This window comes from Solanum lycopersicum, chromosome 2 (genome assembly GCF_036512215.1).
Source record: "Solanum lycopersicum chromosome 2, SLM_r2.1".
NCBI lineage: Eukaryota > Viridiplantae > Streptophyta > Magnoliopsida > Solanales > Solanaceae > Solanum > Solanum lycopersicum.
Genome location: NC_090801.1, coordinates 37363287 through 37383752, shown reverse-complemented (window position 1 = coordinate 37383752; position 20466 = coordinate 37363287). Strand labels below are relative to the sequence as shown.

The following is a 20466-nucleotide window of genomic DNA, read 5'->3' as shown; positions in this document are numbered from 1 at the left end:
CTAATATCCTTAGCATGCAACATTTACAGTTACCATAACCCTTGGTTATAACACCAAGCACATCAATGAGGACTCACACCTCCTCATCATACTCATTTGGGAATTTAGTTCATTAGATTGGATATATTAACATATTTCAAGATTCATTATCTTTATTTGCCTCGTGTCAGTACGTGACACTCCGCTCCTCAATATACTATCCTGGTGTCGGAACGTGACACTCCGATCCTTATTCTATCCTGGTACCAGAACGTGGCACTCGATCCATATTCTATCCTGGTGTCAGAACGTGACACTCCGATCCTCATATACTATCCTGGTACCGGAACGTGGCACCCGATCCATATTCTATCCTGGTGTCGGAACGTGACACCCGATCCATATTCTATCCTGGTACCGGAACGTGGCACCCGATCCATATTCTATCCTGGTGTCGGAACGTGACACCCGATCCATATTCTATCCTGGTGTCGGAACGTGACACCCGATCCATATTCTTTCCTGGTACCGGAACGTGGCACCCGATCCCCTAATCTCACCACTTTCGTTCATCAAGCCTTCTTTTATACCAGGGCATCATCATTAACAAAGTAGATTAGGGTTTCTTTTCAAGATTTGGGATTCAATAGCTTCATCATGCTTATTTATTCACAATTACATAATCACAGCATTCATGCAAGCATACAATTAAGCATATAGAAGGTTTACAATACTACTAACACATATCATTCGCTATTAAGAGTTTACTACGAATAGCATGAAAACCATAACCTACCTCCATCGAAGAATTGAAATCAAGAAAGTTAATCCTCAAAGCTTAGTGCTTTCCTCTTCTCTCGATCGTTTCTCTCTCTCCCTTCTTGTTCTTTCTGTTTTCTTATTCAAACTCTCTTTCTTTTACCCTAATTAGTATATTATTAAGAATAAAAGATGGCAATAATACCCCACTAATTAACTTAAGGTTACCTCTTTTAACCCCCAAGTAATTAGACTTATTAACATTAACCCACTAACTTTATAATTAAGGCAAGAATAGTAAAAAACGTCCCTTAAAACGTATCAAGAAATCTGACTCCAACTGGGATTACGCAAGCTGCGACGGTCCGTCCTGCTGCCCGTCGCATAGTTCAGAAACTTGATTTTTGGGTGAATGGCCTTTGACGGTCCGTCCTGCCACTTCGTTACGAAGTTCAGAGAGTCGATTTTCAGTACCCAATTTCAGATTTTCTAAGTGTTTTGAAACGAGACCCTGCGACGGTCCGTCGTGCCCATGACGGTCCGTCGTGGGGTCCGTCGCCTCAGCCTGTTTTTCCAGAAATAAAATCTGCTGCTCAAAACGACTAAACAGGTCGTTACAAGAAGAGACCACCTACGGAGTTTATGACGGTCCGTCGTGCTTGTGACGGTCTGTAGGTGGCAGCGTAGTGCAGCTGCTGAAGGAAGATGGGGAAGTCTAACCATGTGTGGGATTACGAAGCTTGTGACGGCCCGTCGTGGCTATGACATTCCATCCTGCAGGTTTGTCGTAAAGTTCAGAGAAGTGATCCAGTACCCAGATTCCAAGAGTTGAAGTGTTTTGGAACGAAGACGCTCGACGGACCGTTGTGCCTATGACGGTCCTTCATACTTGCCGTCGAGAGGAATGAAGATAGCAGCAGAAAAATGGCACAAGTATGGGATGACGGAGTCCATGACGGTCCGTCGCGAGGTCCGACGACCCAGCTGCATTTTGGCAGATTTCCAGCAATTAGAATCCTTGTTTAATTAGGTTTTTTTTTTATAAATAGTTTGAAAAACCTCGTTTTTGAGGTTATACTCCGTATTGTTAGACTCTATGAGATTAGACATCAGATTTTTAGACTTTGTGTATTAGTGTTGGATTTTGAGATTCTTGCAAGTGTTTTTTTGGATATTAATCAAGCAAACTTTGGATTTTATTCTTTCTCATTGAAGTAAGTACATGAATTTTTATTTACTATATTTGAAAATTGTGTTTATGGCTATGAGTAACTAAACTCCATAACTAGGGTTGTGGGAACCATAGGCAAATAATGAGATAAACCCAAACTAAAATAAAAGTTCTAGATTAGTGTCTTGCATGTATTAATAATTCTTTCGCTTAAAAGTCTTTTAAACGGATGGCCAACGTTAGAACTCGCCTTAATGCTACTTGCCGGACCAAGGAGGTAGATAGTAGGAAAAGAATTATTAACATAGATTTAGTGTATACTATCTAATAGGCTAGTATTGATTGGTACGAGGTAATAACTTAGTCAAATATCGAATACGATGCTTAATATGAGGTAAGGATAAGGGTAGGATAGCAACACACGTAGCCGGACCAAGGTGAGGAGTGAGATTTTCTAGATGCCGGACTAAGGTTTAGAAATACATAACTTATCACTTTGCATGCATAATACTAGGAAAGAATTGTTATAGTTGAAATTATCAAGTTATGAACCTGTGGGGAACACGTAAACCCTAGTTACTTTGATTAATTGATTAAAACCCAACATTCAATAGCTGTTAAGTGTCTCTTTCAAGTTCGTTATTTATTTTCACTTATTTAGAAATAGAAACCCCCCTTTATTGTTTTTACTTTCCAAGGAAGTCATTGACCAAACAATAGTAATAACAGGTTAAAGTTAAGTCTAGATTATTTTCCTCGTGGGAACGATCCCAACCTCACTAGTTGGGTTATTTGCTTGACACAACCTCTTTACTTCTTATTTGAGAAGTAAGTTTGAGTGTATCAAATTTTTGCGCCGTTGTCGGGGATTATAGCTTTTAGATTAACTTGAACCTATTACTATAGTTTAGTTGATATTTTCTTGATTTTACTTTATTTGATTGTTTTTGATTTTTTTTCAGAACTATCCTCCTTGTATGCCAAATACACGGAGTGGAAGAGAACCCTTATTTCCCTACAATCACGACCTAGAGCGTACACTGCGCAATATGAATCGAAACTTGGGAAAAATGATGAGGATCCGAACCAGAACATCCCAGCTCCGGTTGATGTTCATGGTCACATGTTACCCGATGCTCCGGGTGAACATCAACAGAGGGGACAAAATCCTGTTCCACGACCCCAAGCATACTACAGAGGGTATGATAACATAGCAGACTCAGATGGGTCACTTGTCTTTCCCCCTCTACCCACAGGCCACACTTTTGTGGTAACTAGTAGCCTGATGAAGATGCTCACTGCCACAGGTTTGTTTTTAGGGCTACCTTTTGAGGATCCACATGCCCATATAGCTAAGGTAAGGGCAGTGTGTAAAAGTTGTGTGGGGAGGCATGATTTGGATCTAGATGTAATAGGGCTCAGAGTGTTTCCTCTCTCACTGACGGGAGAGGCGGCTATGTGGTTCACTGAGCTCCCATACAATTCAATCTTCACTTGGAACCAATTAAGAGATGTTTTCTTGGCACGCTACTATCTAGTCTCCAAGAAACTAAACCACAAAGACAGAGTGAATAACTTTGTGGCACTACCAGGAGAGTCAGTTAGTAGTTCTTGGGATAGATTCACCTCATTCTTGAGAAGTGTTCCAAATCACCGTATAGATGATGAGTCACTGAAGGAATACTTCTATCGGGGACAGGATGATAACAACAAAGTGGTGTTGGACACTATAGCAGATGGATCTTATGGAGAATGCCCTTATGCTGAGATTGCTGAAAAATTAGAGAAAATCTCCCGGAATAACAAAGCTTGGAGTACTAGGAAGTCTGATACAGGGAGAAACACCTTCGCAGTGCAGTCCACTCACAACCCAGCCACAAATGAGATTCATGAATAAATGGCTCAAATGAGAACTGAGCTTGGGTTGGTACTAAAGCATGTCACAGAGGGTGCAGAAAAGATAAATGCAGTCAACTACTTGGCTAAGCCACCACCTCCTAATGATGAGTGCTATTATGCGGAGGACATTTATGCAGTAAATGAGCAGACGGGGGGTTTTCGACCAAGCGCCCAAGGCTCAAATCAAGATAATTGGCACCAAGGTCAAGGGAACCAAGGTCGGAACTATTGTAACTACAACCGTGAGGGTCATTATGTCCGAGATGGAAACTACAACCGCGATAAAAACTTTAACAGGGGTAACTATGATAATAGAAACGTCAGGAATGGGCCCTATCTCCCTCCTCAGAATTGTGAAGTTATTCCTAGGGATGGTGGAGATAGTATGGTGCGAGTTGAGGATATGTTGCACAAAATGATGAGGAGGTTTGACACTAGTGATGAACACATTCAAGAGTTGAGGTGTGATTTAGCTAGTATTGGGCAAAAAGTTGATACACATGCAATTTCGATTAAACAGATCGAATTGCAAGTGGCCCAATTATCTGCGACAGTTAACACACGGCAACCGCGCACTCTTCCTAGCAACACTGTCTAAAATCCAAAGAATGATGCGCACTGTATGGAAATCACTACTCAGGGTGGTAGGCAAACCATTGACCCACCTATGGCATCTACTGAGGAAAATGTGAGAAAGGATAATGATAATGTGGTAAAGGGTAGTGGTGAAGCAGAGGGAAGTAATGGAAAAGATGCAGAAGTACCTATCAAGGTAATTCCCATGCCTAGGCCACCACCATCCTTCCCTCAGAGATTAGTGAAAAAGACCGAGGATGGTAAATACAGGCGCTTCATAACAATGTTGAAGAAGCTCTCTATCAATGTCTCCTTGGTAGAAGCTCTAGAACAAATGCCCGGTTATGCAAAATTTATGAAAGATCAGGTCACCAAGAAAAGATCGGTCACTTTTGAGGATGATGATAGACTGCATCATTGTAGTGCTATTTCTACAAGATCCCTTGTACAAAAGAAAGAAGATCCTGGTGCATTCACTATTCCCTGTACAGTTGGGTCATTACATTTTGTGAAAGCATTATATGATCTGGGCGCAAGCATAAATCTAATGCCCCTCTCAATCTACAAGAAGTTGGGGTTGGGGGATCCAAAACCCACTGCGATGCGGCTACTGATGGCTGATCGGACAGTGAAACGGCCTATAGGGATACTCCATGATGTGCTAGTAAAAGTGGAGTCATTCATCTTTCCGACTGATTTTGTTATTCTTGATTGTGAGGTCGATTTTGAAGTGCCTATATTCTTGGGAGGCCATTCCTTGCTACAGGTAGAGCATTAGTTGATATGGAGAAGGGACATATGACATTTCGGTTGAATAATGAAGAAGCGACCTTCAACATTTGTAGGACCATGAGGCAGAGTGGTGAGCTCCAATCGGTATCTGCCGTATCCCACAAAGAAAAGATGAAGAAGGAGACTGAACAGAAAAATGCAAAATAAGAGTTTATGGTTGGGGATTTGGTGCTTGTAGACGGTTCTGGGGTGCCTTGTCTTCCTGGAAAGCTCAAGTCTAAATGGACTGGCCCTTACTTTATTACCCAAGTATTCCCTCATGGAGCAGTTGAGTTAAAAGCCAAGGAGGGAGTGCGGTTTAAGAGGAATAGAGATAGAATAAAACTCTATTTTGGGCATAAAGCATCGGGGAATAAAGTGATAGAGGCATACCATCTTGATGAAGTTTGAGTAATCAAGGGTCCCCAGTCGTGCCGCGATATTAAATCAGGCGCTTGTTGGGAGGCAACCCAATACTTATCATCTTTTTAGTAATGGTAGAATTTTTCTACTAATGGGTTTTAAATTTGCAGGCACATCACTAGGAAATTCTGCAGAAAATTACTCTACAGCAGCCACTGACGGACACATCGATGGACCGTTGCGCCTGCGACGGTCCGTCATATGCATCCGTCGTACCAGGTACGTTTTTCCATTATTTTGAAACTAGGGCACACACGACGGAACCAACGATGGGCCGTCACAATTGCGACGGACCATCATCGGGGAACCGTCGTGTGATTAATGAGGTATACCCGACCCGACCCGGCTGAACCCTTTTTCAAAATTAGAACGTTTAAACCCCCCAACCCGTCATTTCACCCCCATTACTTTATTATTCCTCTCATCTCCCCTCTCTTTTCAACTTCCACATTCTCTCAACCACCGATTATTGCCCTCTCACAATTCTCCAAAGCTCTAAAGTGTTATCTACTAGTGGAAACTACTGCTGTGAGTGTCTACCTTGCCACCGAGTACTTGTGCATTTGTTTTTCTCCATTTCTAAGGTATGTGTCTCTAAATTTATGCTCATTTATCTTGCCTTGTTGTTTACTAGTTAGTATTATGCTTAGTTCCTCACCGTATGTTGTTTACTTTAGACGATTCTTTCTAACCTAGGTTACAAATGTTTGAAATTGCCATATTTACCACCCTAGACATAGGTGTTTTTGCATTGCTAGTTTCCTAGGTAGTTGCGTTAGTCACTTGTAAGTCTAAAACACTATAAGGTTGATGTGGGTTCATCGGGGATGCTTAGGGTACCCTTAGTTCTATCACTGTCATTCAGAACGAGACCCCGATGACAGACCATCGTACCTACGATGGACCATTGTAGGGTCCGCTGTAAAAGACCTAGCACCCCTGTCCCAACGGGCACATGTGACGGATCGTCGTACTCGCGACGGTCCGTCCTGCACAACCGTCATGCTAGACAGAGACCCTGTTTCTAAAGGTCTCTCATTTTTTCCCAAGTGTTCTTCAACGGACACATGTGACGGACCGTCATACCCACGACGGTCTGTCATGCATGACCGTCATGACGGTCAGAGACCCCTCTCCTAATGGTCTCCATTTTTTTCTCAAGTGTCCTACGACGGACATCTACGATGGACCGTCGTATCTGTGACGGTCCGTCCTGCACATGCCGTCATGCTAGTCAGAGACTCTCCTTCAGGGTTCTCTATATATACATAGTCTAAGTAAAACACGACGGACCTCACGACGGTCCGTCATAGTCACGATGAGCCGTCACCTGGCCCGTCGTGTGTCACTGCTTCTACAGCAATGACATACTACTTTTAATGTTTTATTTCGTATGGTTTCGCTTGTCTTGTTTGCCACTACTCGTACTAATATTGATCCTTTGCAGGTACTATCTACTATGGCACCCAAGCAAGACCGAAGCTACGCACGCGGGCGATCAAAGTCTGTCGCCCCATCTGCACGCATGATCATCGGCTCTGATGATGAGCGGGACCCTGAGTATGTGCCCCCAGGCGCTTCCACACCCTCCCGTGCTGCACGTGCTCCTAGAGCCACACCCAAAAAGGTGGCATCCGGCGTAGTCACTGCCTCCCAGTCTGATGAGGAGCGCACACTGACCGGCACACCCTCTGGGTCAGCCACAAATGAGGAAGGAGCGTCTGGCTCCTTAGGAGTATCATGGTCCGAGGAAGCCTCTGGCTCTGCTGAGGTTCCTGCACCCGCCACCGCTGCAGCGTCGGCCTCATCTGATAAGGCTGAATGTTCAGACTCTACATCCGGCTCACCTGCTCAGGTCCTCACTCCAGCCATTGACCAGCCCAACCGGTGGTGTGTCGACGGGTAGTTTCAAGTCTACTCCGATGCCAAGTTCCTGACTTATAAAGGAGTGATGACTCGAAAACACACTTTGGAGCGGCGAGTACTTATAGGGAGTCTCACAACGATGCCGGAGATCCACAACCTCTTCACCAGGCATCGCTTGGAGTGGACAGCACGTCCGTTGGGACGATACAACGAGGAAATGGTCCGAGAGTTCTACGCATCCTACGTAGTGACTCTCCGATCATAGATTGATAGGCGGGCTGCCCTCGTAAACAGGCCCCACTGGAGCAGGTCCGAGTCCGAGGTGTGCAGGTTGACATTTCCCAGCCAGCCATCCGCCGGTTTCTATATGGCGAGACTATTGATGCTACTCGGACCCCCCTCACTGCCGAGTTTGACTACCACTGGCAGATAGTAAAGGATGGCCAGTTCTTGCGCGAGCCAGCACTGAGAGAGACCACCAAGAGGTGGATGGCCCTGCACCTGTCAGTAGATGGAGAGGATGCCGATTGGGTGACTGAGCCGAAGGGGGCCATCAAGAAGGCCAACCTTGTCGCGCCCCATTTTCGCAGAAAATGGGTTTTGTGCGCGACCTAACAACTCTTTTGGGATTTCGAATTTGGAGTCACCACCTAACGAATTAAGGCGCGTTAGGGCACCTATATAACCTAACTAAGTCTAAATAAGGTCCACGAGCCAGAGATTAGGGTAAGGGTTTAAATTACCTTGAGGGGAAGGTGTTAGGCATCCCTCGAGGTCCACAAGTGTGGGTCCCAGCCGTATCTCATGCAATATATGTGGGGGTTACAATTAGCAATCAAGGTCACTTCATTTATTAATTTACTTAATCTTGCTAAGTGATAGCAAATATAAACAATTGGGCCTATTTTTTATTTTTTATTAATTTGAGCATGCAAGGATAAGTTATAGCAATAAATAAACAATCAAGTTTAAAGCATATGAGACTATGTTATAATTAAAATTGGCAAATATGAAGCGATTAATATGTGCGAAAGTAAAGTTTGAAAATCGATAAGTTTTGAGTAGGAATTTTTATTTTAAAAAAATGTTTGTTTCTTTATAGGAATGATGCCACGATATTGTTGATCGCGCTCCTCCACCATATAAACAAATTTAATTTGAGGTCAGTCTAAAAAATAGTTTACGTTTTTTGAAAATGATTTCAAAGATTTAATTTACATGTAGGCACATAAATATTTACGCATAAATACACATAATTCCTTTTGAAAATCATGGGTAGGTGGTACTTCGGGGACGCGTCTGGTTTAAAAATTAGAACTAGACCTCGTAGTTCCTTTGACTTTCCCACTAACGATAGGTTAGGAGATAGTGCTTATAATTTATTTTCAAAATAAACAATGTCATAATCAATCTAATGTTTTAAAGGAAGATTGAATATTGACTTTTTATGAAAATTATGTTGCTAGGTTTTGATATGAAATATTTTTAAAAGCCAAGTAATTTGTTAAATGCATGAAATAATTCTAATTTAGTGTTATTAAAAAAAAAATATTGCATCATGAATGCGGAAGACAAATAGGATTATGAATTAAATAGTATTAACTAATTTTAGGGGGAGGGCACAAATATGCACAAACAAATTTTATATTTTTTTTATGGATATGTTAAAAGTTATTTACAAGCCTATAGACATGATTTCTAGGTGTTCAAAAAAGAGTAACACACATATGCATGATTTTATAAATCTAAATTATATGAACAAATTAATCTTTAGGCATGGTTTATACATGACAAGACAATGCTAAAAGTTATAACATTTTTAAAACACCTAATCAGCCTACTAAATTATTACGATTTGATTTTAACATTCAAAAATTAATGGAATCTAGTTATTATTATTATTATTATTATTATTATTATTATTATTATTATTACTATTATTATTTAAACTTATTAACAAAAGCATCAAGCAAATTGAAAATTGGTTAGATTATAACACCTACAAACAATAATTCTAGGTGGTTAAAGATAAACCTATAGGCATTATTTCTAAAAAAATATAATGAACAAGTAGCATGTAAATCCCCCTCCCCTAGACGATCCCCCAAATAAATTTATATATATGATCTTTAGAGTTACAAATGTTACAACATTCGAATAAATAAGATAAGAATATATATATATATATATATATATATAGATTCAAATAAACAAATAAATCTTTCTTCAATTAATCTTCAAATTGAACTTCAAGTTTGAAACCTGTCAAAGCAATCAAATAACTACACAAGTAATCACAATTATTAGTCAAGGTGAGACAATATGCAATTGTTTAATGACGAATTCTACATATAGAAAAAAATAATAGACAATAGCTTACACAAATGTGTGAATGTAAAGATAGTGTAAATGTTAAGAATACTATCCAGTTAAGCAAAACAAATTGATTCAACTTTTACTCGAACAAAGTAGCGAAATAACGAAGAACAACACTTGAATAATTACCGGAATCTTAATGTATTGTTAGAGTAGCAAGAGAGCAATGAGAGAAGGAAGAGTGAATAGAGAATTTGTGATTGAGAGTGAATGAGTGTATGAGTTGATTAGAGAACTTGTTATGAAATATGTGTGTCAGTTTTTGAAATAATGAAGGGAGGGGGTCTTATTTATATAGCAAAGAGGGGGAAACAAATAAGGAAAAGAAATATTTAAAGGAATCAATTAATATACAATTTCCTTATTTTGAAGAAAGTCAAATCAGCCATATTATTTAAATATTTTTTTTACCAAATATAAGAAAGTAATAGAATAAGAAGAGTATTTTTTTTCCTTAAATAGAGAACTGAATCAGTAAATAATTCCGCAATTACCAAATGAAGCTAGTAATAGATTTTTTCAATTTTTTAATTAAGGTGAAAATAAACCAACCAATAAGATTTAATAAAGCAATCACCAAATCTATTTACCCTAAATAGGGAGAAAGGATCATTTAAGAGCAACATTATTAAATTATGTGGATTGACCTATTAGGGAAGAAACTGATTTCACACAATCAAAATAATCAAATGTCATTCACCCAAAATAAAAAACTTAAAGGAAGGATATCATAGGAGGAGACAATATTAAAATAATATTGTATAATAAAATGCCACAATCAAATGAATAAGAAGACGGACAAGGCAATAACCAATTCAACATGAGTCATATCAAATAACTAATTTAAGCAAATATTAAGACGTTAATCACGAGATGATTAGTCGCAACAAATTGAATGAAAACAGATTATGACCCAATTAATACAACAAAATTAAATGCAAACATTTTCAAGTATGACATAGTGATGACAATCTGGGCAAAATTTAATCAACCCCAATATGCAAATAGTACAGTAAAACGAGCAAATATTTGTAGGGTCGTAAATGCTTAGAACAAGGTTCGTAACTATTATTCAAAGAAATCACAGAACCATAGATGGAATTTAAGAAAATTTTGTGAGAAAACTAGATAGTAATTTAAACAAAAGCAAACCCGAACGGATCTGTCGAGATCCCCTTCAAATGAAAACTCTAGAACTTCATGTGAAGTTGATGACTGATGTGGTGGCTCGTCGCTGCTGGCCGGAGTTCTGCTGCTCCTCACCGGACTAAGCTGCTGCCTGTCGCTTGTCCGATGGTCGCCTGGTGCTGGTGGTCCAGCAAAAGTAAAAGAGAAAAAGAAAACAAGAAGGGGAAGGGATAAAAGAATGGGAGGAGAAAGAGAGAGGGCGGCTGCTCTTGTCCGTTTGCTGATGCTGCTCTCCACAGCTGCGGGTGTTGTCGGGGCTGCTGGCTGGCCGTTGTTGTCTTTGAAGCTGTTGCTGGTTGGTCAGAGAATGGGAAGAAGGGGAAGGGGCGGATAGAGGAGAAGAGAGGGAGAGAGAGGGGCGGCTGGAGAGAGGGAGAGAAGAATTTTAGGGATTAGGTTCTTTTAGGGTATTAGAAAATAGGAAGAATAAGAGATTAAATCTTGATCGTAGAACTAGTTTAGATGAGTGGTTAGAATTTAATCTAGGATTTAACTTAAAGGATGGATGGTTGAGATTAAAAGATGGAGTCTTGAAATCAAATTGGAATGGCTAAAATTCTAATGAAAGACGGGCTATGATTGAAAAAAATTTGAATTAGAGTGGCTAGAATAGAATAGGCTATAATTTAAATAATTTTATGAAAAGTGTAGGAATTACTATTTAATTAAAATACTATATATATTAAAAGATTTTTATATAATTAAAAATCATTTAGATTTTAAACATTTGAAATTTATCAATAATTTTAAAATATTTTTATAATATTTACGATAATTTTATAAAGTAAAACTTATTAAAATATATAATTTCAAAGCAAAATCGATTAAAAATTTTAAACTTTAAATAAATTTTAAAATACGTATTTAATCGAATAGTATCTCTAAAAATGGTTAAAGGTCGGTCAAAATTGGGTGTCAACAGCTGCCCCTTGGTTGATTGAGAATGAAGAATGAATTGTCAGGCAACCAACGTTGACTTAGTAGCCAATTTTGTCCGACCGACGAGAGATGTGAGTTGGATCAATTGAAACGATATAGAATTGAAAAAGGGTACGACCGAGACTTTGGTTTTAAGTCCCCTACATATCTCTGGTTATACGAGAATCAGGTCGTGTGTAGTTCTAGATTCAAGATCAAGTGAAACTCTTAAAAGTTGAAAGAGCGCTAAGGTGTTTGAATGGCACGATATCGGCTTGAATAGATAAGATTAGAGTAGCGAGAAAAGAGAGATAGAGTGGCTAAAAGAGCATGACAAAGAAGCGAGAAGAGCATGATAGAATGAGGTCATCAACTTTTGAGCGAGGTTTAGAGTATGAGTAGCAAAGAATTGGTAGGGTCTTTGTTGTGATAGATGATAGCATGATAATTGTAATCAAGGGGCGATCGATCATATCTGTTTTGAGACGTAGTGCAAGCCTTGATAGTCTTTGGCCCATCTTTGAAGAATAACGTCAAACTCCAACAGATTTGATAGTATAAAGATATAATAATATAAGAAAAAACTCTGGTTGTTAGGAGAGTCTCAACGTCATTTTAAGGCGGACGAGCCTAAGTGTCATTTTAAGGCGGACGACCTAAATATCTTATAAAGCGGACGAATGAATGTCCTATGAGGCGGACAATCCTAAATGTCCCTTTAAGATGGACGGACTAAATGTCCTATAAGATGGACAAATCTAAATGTCGTTTTAAGGCGGACGAGCCTAAATGTCCTATTGTAAGGCGGACGAGCCTAGATGTCGCATTGTAAGGCGGACGAGCCTAGATGTCGCATTGTAAGGTGGACGAGCCTAGACGAAGAGACAGTAGGTCACAGTGGCGAGTTGAATCTGAAGATATCTTCATGGTAGCCTGAACGATAGATGAGTAGCGAAACGATAGTGCGAGTAGCCAAGAATTTGTCGGAGCCTTTGTTTGTAAACAAGTGAACAGCCGTTCAAAAGGCAACTTTGTCTGTAATCTGCACATCTCTAACTTGTAATATAGCCTAAATAAAGTAATTAGAACATACACATCAAAATAAATGGTAAATGTAAACATGATGCAATTCCCATGTTTACCATGAATGTTTGCCTTAAGATCGTGAAAAATGACGTCATAGGCTATGATGTTTAGGGCCATGATATGCAGGGTTTATCCTCAGGTCATGAAAATGTTGTCTGTAGGTCATGAAAATGACGCCTTTAGACTATGACACCTTTGGATCATGATAGACAGAAATTAAACCCTTAGGCCATGATATGATGTCCGCAGGCTATAAAGATGATGCCTTTAGACTATGATACCTTAGGGACATGGTAAGCATAAGATAAGTCCTCAAGCCATGACATGAAGTCCGCAGGCCATGAAAAATGACGCCTTTGGAGGATGACGCCTTTGGAATATAAATAATGAGTAAAGAGAGCGTATCTGTTTTTGACATCTGTTGATACTTATGACTTGATTTGATTCGGGCACATGTAAACTTCGAGCACGATGCAATCTTGGACTTATGCAAACGTTGGGCACAATGCAGTCTCGGGCACAATGCTTTGATGCTTTTCTTCGGGCACATGCAATATCGAGCACATGCAATGATGCATTTCTTCGGGCACATGCAATATCGAGCACAATGCAATGATGCACTTCTTTGGGCACAATGTTTTATCGGGCACATGCAGTATCGAGCATATGTAATGATGAATTTCTTCGGGCACATCCAATATCGGGCACATGCAATAATGCATCTCTTCGGGCACATAATATATCGAGCGCATGCAATAATTTAATCCTTTGAGCATAAGTCAATATTGGGCATATGCGATGATGTATTTCTCTGGGCACATAAAATATCGAGTGCATGCAATAATGCAATTCTTCGAGCATAAGTCAATATTGGGCATATGCGATGATGTATTTCTTCGGGCACATGAAATATCAAGAACATGCAATGATGCATTTCTTTGGGCACATGAAATATCGAGCACAATGCAATGATACACTTCTTCGGGCAGAGTGTAATATCGGACACATGCAGTATCGAGCATATATAATGATGCATTTCTTCGGGCGCATCCAATATCGGGCACATGCAATGATGCATCTCTTTGGGTACATAAAATATCGAGTGCATGCATAATGCAATTCTTCGAGCATAAGTCAATATTGGGCATATGCGATGATGTATTTCTTCGGGCACATGAAATATCTAGCACATGTAATAATGCATTTCTTCGGGCACATGCAACATCAAGAACATGAAATGATGCGTTTCGGCATTCTCAGGCATAATATAATGATGTAGTTCTTTGAGCATAGTGTGATATCAGGCGTAGGTGCGAATGATGCAATATCGGGCATAATGTAATTTTTCAGCACAACAGTTGCTTGAGGGCATACAGTAGCTTAGGCGTCCGCCCTATTGGAAGGATCGAGTGTCATTTGTTGGGCTCAAATGTGGTAATGTTGATTGTTGGTGTTGCCTTAGTATATGTACCTGTATTTTCTACATTCAAAGAAAAATAGTTAGTTTAAAGGGGGGTGGTTGATCTATATCCATGATTTGGCGCAACGTTCTCCTTTGGCTTGCCATCCACACCTCTTCGAGCTTCTGTATTTTATTTATTTTTTTTAAAAAAAAAGGGAAAAAAACTTTGAATGATTTTGAAATCATCATTTAATAAAAGCTGATGTCGAATCTTTGACCATGGCATAGGTTGAGACTTTACAACGTCTGACTCAAAAGTGGAGCTATCATTTGATCTTCGTTGTAAGCTGACTGCTTGTTGAGGAGAAACTTACGGTGAAATTTTTGAGTTTACTCAAAAATTCTGCCCCAGTATAAAGATGTGCCAGGAGAAATCTTGATGGAATTTTTGAGATCCTCTCAAAAATTCTGCCCCAGTTATCAATAGATAAGGGGAAAAATGAAATTTTATTTATAATAAGACCGAACCCCATAGGAGCGCCTACGTATCCCCTCTTAAACGGGAATCAGGTCTGACGTAGTTCCAAATTACAAAAGAGCATGAATCAATCTCTAGATGTAATACTTTTTCACAGAATTTGAATTGATAGGTTTTGGCCAAACTTCTCCATCCATTTCTGCAAGTATGAGGGCTGCGCCTGTCAATACTCGAGAGACTATGTACGAACCTTGCCAGTTTGGTGAAAATTTACCCTTTGCCTCGTCTTGATTTGGAAAAATCCGCTTCAAAACCAGTTGCCCAGGTGAGAAATGTCTGGGTTTAACCTTCTTGTTGAAAGCTCTGGCCATTCTATTCTGATAGAGCTGACCGTGACAAATGGCGTTAATTCTTCTTCCATCTATTAATGCCAAATTCTCTGCCCGACCTTGTATCCACTCAGCATCACTCAACTTTGCTTCTTGGATGATCCTTAGGGAATGTATCTCTACTTCGGCGGGTATCACAACTTCAGTGCCGTATACCAAGAAGTAAGGTGTGGCCCCTGTGGAAGTTCTGATTGTGGTACGATACCCCAGCAATGCGAAAGGTAGCTTTTCCTGCAAGTGTTTGCGATTATCGATCATCTTGCGCAATATCCTTTTGATGTTTTTGTTTGCTGCCTCAACAACCCCGTTCATCTGTGGCCTGTATGCTGTAGAGTTTCGATGACTGATCTTGAACTTCTCACATATTGATCTCATTAGGTCATTGTTTAGGTTGGTGCCGTTGTCGGTGATGATTAACTAAGGAATTCCAAACCTACAAATAATGTTATTTTTGACAAAGTCATCCACAACTTTCTTTGTCACTGATTTATGGGAGGTGGCCTCAACCCACTTGGTCAAATAGTCAATTGCGACAAGAATGAATCTGTGCCCGTATGATGCTGTTGGCTCGATTGGACCAATGACATCCATGCCCCATGCTGCGAACGGCCAAGGTGAACTAGTGACATGGAGTTCATTGGGAGGTACTCAAATCATATCTGCGTGAGTGTGACATTGACGACATTTCTAGACGTAGCGAATGCAGTCTGTCTCCATAGTTAGCCAATAATATCCTGATCTCAGAATCTTCTTTGCTAATGTAAAACCGTTCATGTGAGGGCCACAGGTGCCTGCATGTATCTCTTCAACCAGCCTGCGAGCCTCTCTTGCTTCGACGCATCTTAGCAGCCCCAAATCCGGAGTTCTCCTATAGAGGATTTCCCCACTTAAAAAGAATTGGGTTGCTAACCTTCGAATTGTACGCTTTTGTACACTTGTTGCATCTTCTGTGTATTCACCACTCTTTAAATATCCTCTAATGTCATCGTACCAGGGCTTTCCATTAGGCTCTTCCTCAACATGGAAACAACAAACTGGTTGTTCATGTATGTGAATATGAATAAGATCGATGTAATTGTGATCAGGGTGTCGAATCATACAAGACAGAGTGGCTAAGGCGTCTGCGAATTCATTTTGGACCCTTGGTACATGTCTAAATTTTGTTTTGACAAACCTTTTACATAGCCTATGCACGCACTCCAAATATGGTAACAACTTTCAATTTTTTGTTGCCCAATCACCTCGAACCTTATGGATCAATAGGTCTAAATCCCCTATTATTAGCATTTCCTGGACATCCAAGTCAATCGCCTGTCGGAGACCTAGTATGCAGGCTTCGTATTCGGCCACATTATTTGAGCAAAGGAATCTGAGTTTTGCTGATACTGGATAATGTTGCCCAGTGGGTGAAATCAAAACAGCCCCGATGCCGGATCCATTCAGATTTTTATCTCTATCAAAGAACATTCTCCATCCATCATATTCTTCAGAAATGTCCTCTCCCACAAAGGCCACCTCTTCATCTGGGAAGTAGGTCTTCAACGGCCTGTAATCATCGTCCACAGGATTCTCTGCCATGTGGTCTGCTAATGCCTGTGCTTTCACTGATTTTTGCGTGACATACACTATGTCAAACTCGCTCAATAATATCTGCCATTTTGCCAGTTTACCTGTGGGCATGGTCTTTTGAAAGATATACTTCAAAGGATCCATCCTTGAAATCAAATAAGTAGTATGCGATGAGAGGTAATGTCGTAACTTTTGGGCAACCCATGTTAGAGCACAACAGGTATGCTCTAATAGAGAGTATCGGGCTTCGCACGATGTGAACTTCTTGCTCATAAAATATATTGCTTGCTCCTTCCTCCCTGTTTCATCGTGTTGTACCAAGATGCAACTGAAAGCATTATCCAATACTGAAATATACAAAAGTAATGGTCTACCTGACTCTGGTGGAACCAATACAGGAGGATTAGATAGATAGTCTTTGATCTTGTCAAATGCCTGTTGACATTCACTTGTCCATTTCACCGCAACATCCTTTTTAACAGCTTGAAGATAGGTTCACAGGTGACAATAGACTGGGCTATGAAACGACTAATGTAGTTAAGTCGCCCTAAGAAACTCATTACCTCCTTCTTGCTCTTTGGCGGGGGAAGATCACGAATGGATTTGATCTTCAATGGGTCAAATTCTATACCTCGACGACTAACAATGAAACCTAACAGCTTTCCAGCAGGCACACCAAAGACACATTTTGCCGGATTCAGTTTCAGATTGTACTTGCGTAGCCTGGCAAAGAATTTTCGTAAATCCTCCAGATGATTTGAACTTTCCTTTGATTTGATGATAACATCATCCACATAAACTTCAATTTCCTTATTGATCATGTCCTGAAACAAAGTAGTCATCACCCTCATGTACGTAGCCCCAGCGTTCTTTAATCCAAAAGCAATCACCTTGTAGTTATAGATGCCCCACGGCGTGATGAAGGCAGTTTTCTCAGCGTCGTCTTTGTGCATCTCAATTTGATGATAGCCAGTAAAGCAGTCCACAAATGACTGAGTTTCATGCTTAGCACAATTGTCCATCAGTATGTGTATATTTGGTAAGGGAAAGTTATCTTTAGGGCTAGCTTTATTGAGATCTCGGTAATCCGCGCAAACTCTGACCTTGCCATCTTTCTTGGGCACTGGAACGACATTTGCAAGCCAAGTTGGGTATTCTGTCACTTGGAGTATCCCAACATCTAATTGCTTTGATACTTCTTCTTTGATTTTCAGACTCATCTCGGGCTTGTATTTTCTCAGCTTCTATTTTACCGGAGGACATGCTGGATCAGTGGGCAGACGATGGGCTACGATTGAAGAACTTAGCCCTGTCATGTCTGCGTAGGACCACGTGAAAATATCCTTATTCTCTATGAGAAACTCGGTGTACTCTTTCTTGTCTTCTTTTGTCATATGGATACTTACTCGGGTTTCTTGTATCACCTCCGCATTTCCCAAATTCACCACTTCTGTCTCTACCAAGTTTGGATTGGGTTTTTCCTCGAATTCCTCATCCCTTTTGATTAATTCCTCAGGAACCTCACTGTCTTCGACTTCTTCTAAGTCATTAATGTTAAGTTGAGCAGTCTCATTGTATGCCATAGTCTCATATTCGACATTTTTATAGTGAATTTTTTCTTGTGAGAAAAAAAATAGTGAACAATTAAATATAAGGCAAAAATGTGGAAAAGAACTTTATGGATAAAGATTTGAAAATTTCATAAGTCCTCATTCGAAAGCAATACAAGGGATGGGAATTAAAATGTTTATTAAAAAATCTTTTTATTTGAATTAAAACTTGATAGAAAAACATCTTCCAAGGCTACCCAGATGCTCGACGAGGTCTGGATGGAGTCGAGGTCAAGTTGCTGACGCTGATCTTTGCTTCCTTGCTTCCACTAGGGCCCCATTTCTCCTCCTCGTTGATCACGACGTTGCAAATTTTCCCCTCTTCTTTGGTTAGCGATAACCCCTTCAAGTCGTCTGAGATCTCATCAATACTGCCTCCTATGAAACCTGCTGATCGAAATGATTGATACAATGGCGGTATGGGTTTCTTTAATGGATAGTAGTACCCATCTCTAGGTGGTTGCCAATCGAGCCATTCTTCAATAGTGTACTTGTATCCCAAACGAAAAGTGGTGGAATGTCAAATAGGCTGTATAGGTTCGACTATCCCTTGCAATTCAGCCCCCAAACCCTTTCCCAAGCTCGAAACCAAACCAGGTCATCATATCTATGATTTTTTGCCTGAACCAAGGTTGCAACTCAATATTACCAACAAGCTCCACTGTATGGTACATTTAACCATCCATATTCTCTCTTCTTTCAATTGAGTATACAGGATGCCCCTTTTCTCCTTAGACTACAACCTCTTCGTAATTCCATTCAAACTTCAGGCATTGGTGAAGAGTAGATGGAACCGCTCCAGCCATATGAACCAATGGACGACCAAATAATAAGTTGTACGATGAAGGGATGTCCGAAATTTGGAAAGCTATGGGGAAAGTGACAGGACCAATGAGCATGTCCAAGGTTATCTCCCCAATAGTGCCTCTCAGAGAGCCATCAAATGCTCTCACATTCATCTTCCATGTCTGAATTTTTGCACTATCCACGCCCAGCCTCGTCACTGTGCTCAGAGGGCAAATGTTTAAACCTGAACCAACATCAACTAATGCTTTTTTTATCACCTTATCCTGATACTGAACCGAAATGTACAGATCTTTATTGTGAGTTGTTCCTTCTAGCGGCAGCTCATCTTTGTGAAAAGATATTTTGTAAGCCTCAAAGACCTGCCCCACCATTTGGGATACCTCTCCATGAGTGATGTTAGATGGGACATAAGCTTCACCAAAGATCATCAGAAGGGCACTTCAATGAGTTTTGGAAGATTGCAGTAACTCCAGAATTGATATTAAGGATGAGGTTTTACTCAGCTGCTCAATGATAGAGTATTCTTTAGCTTGAACCTTTTTCCAAATACCTTGATCTTCAAGCTCTACGACTAGTAATTTGGATTTGCTAGAGCTTCCCTAAACCAAATTTTCAGAAGTGTAAATTCTTCCAGATCTGGTGACCCCTGTTGCAACATCTGTCTCTTCCACATTCATTTCTCTTTTGTTGTAATCCCAAGGTACAGCATGTGTATCACATTGTATTGGAGAGGATGCCCTATAGACAATGAACGGTGGTCTGGGTGCGGCAACTTCTACTTCAAATGGGGCGAGTCCTTGCACTATTAGTGGTGCTTGGGCAGTGGGTAGACATGACTTCTTCTGTTTCGACGGCCCAGATAGATTCTTCCCAATCCCAGACATCACCAACTTCCACCATGTTGACTTGATGGTTAGGAAGAGGATTATTCCCAACATTCGGTGTAGGATCCTTGAGTTGGATGGTTTTTATATAGATCAATATTTGAACCTTTTCCTTAAGTGCTCTGCAAACTTCGGTGGTGTGACCCTTCGTCCCAGAATGGTAGGGGCAGACCTTGTTAGGGTCGTACCATTTTGCGCGAACATCCACAGGTAATGCAGGAATTGGGGAGATGTACCCAGCCTGTTTCAGTCTTTCATAAAGTTGTGTTATGGGTTCAGCCAAAGAGGTATAGATTTTTGTAGGTCTTCTTTCAT

General features: G+C 40.3%; 1 protein-coding gene across 1 annotated transcript; it reads right to left on the bottom strand.

Annotated features, from left to right (window-relative positions):
• Positions 1-15026: 15026 nt before the first annotated feature.
• LOC138342012 (uncharacterized) lies at positions 15027-15656 on the bottom strand. Its single transcript, XM_069294193.1, has one exon. It carries the CDS (start codon positions 15654-15656, stop codon positions 15027-15029), a length of 630 nt encoding a protein of 209 aa, XP_069150294.1.
• Positions 15657-20466: the final 4810 nt, after the last annotated feature.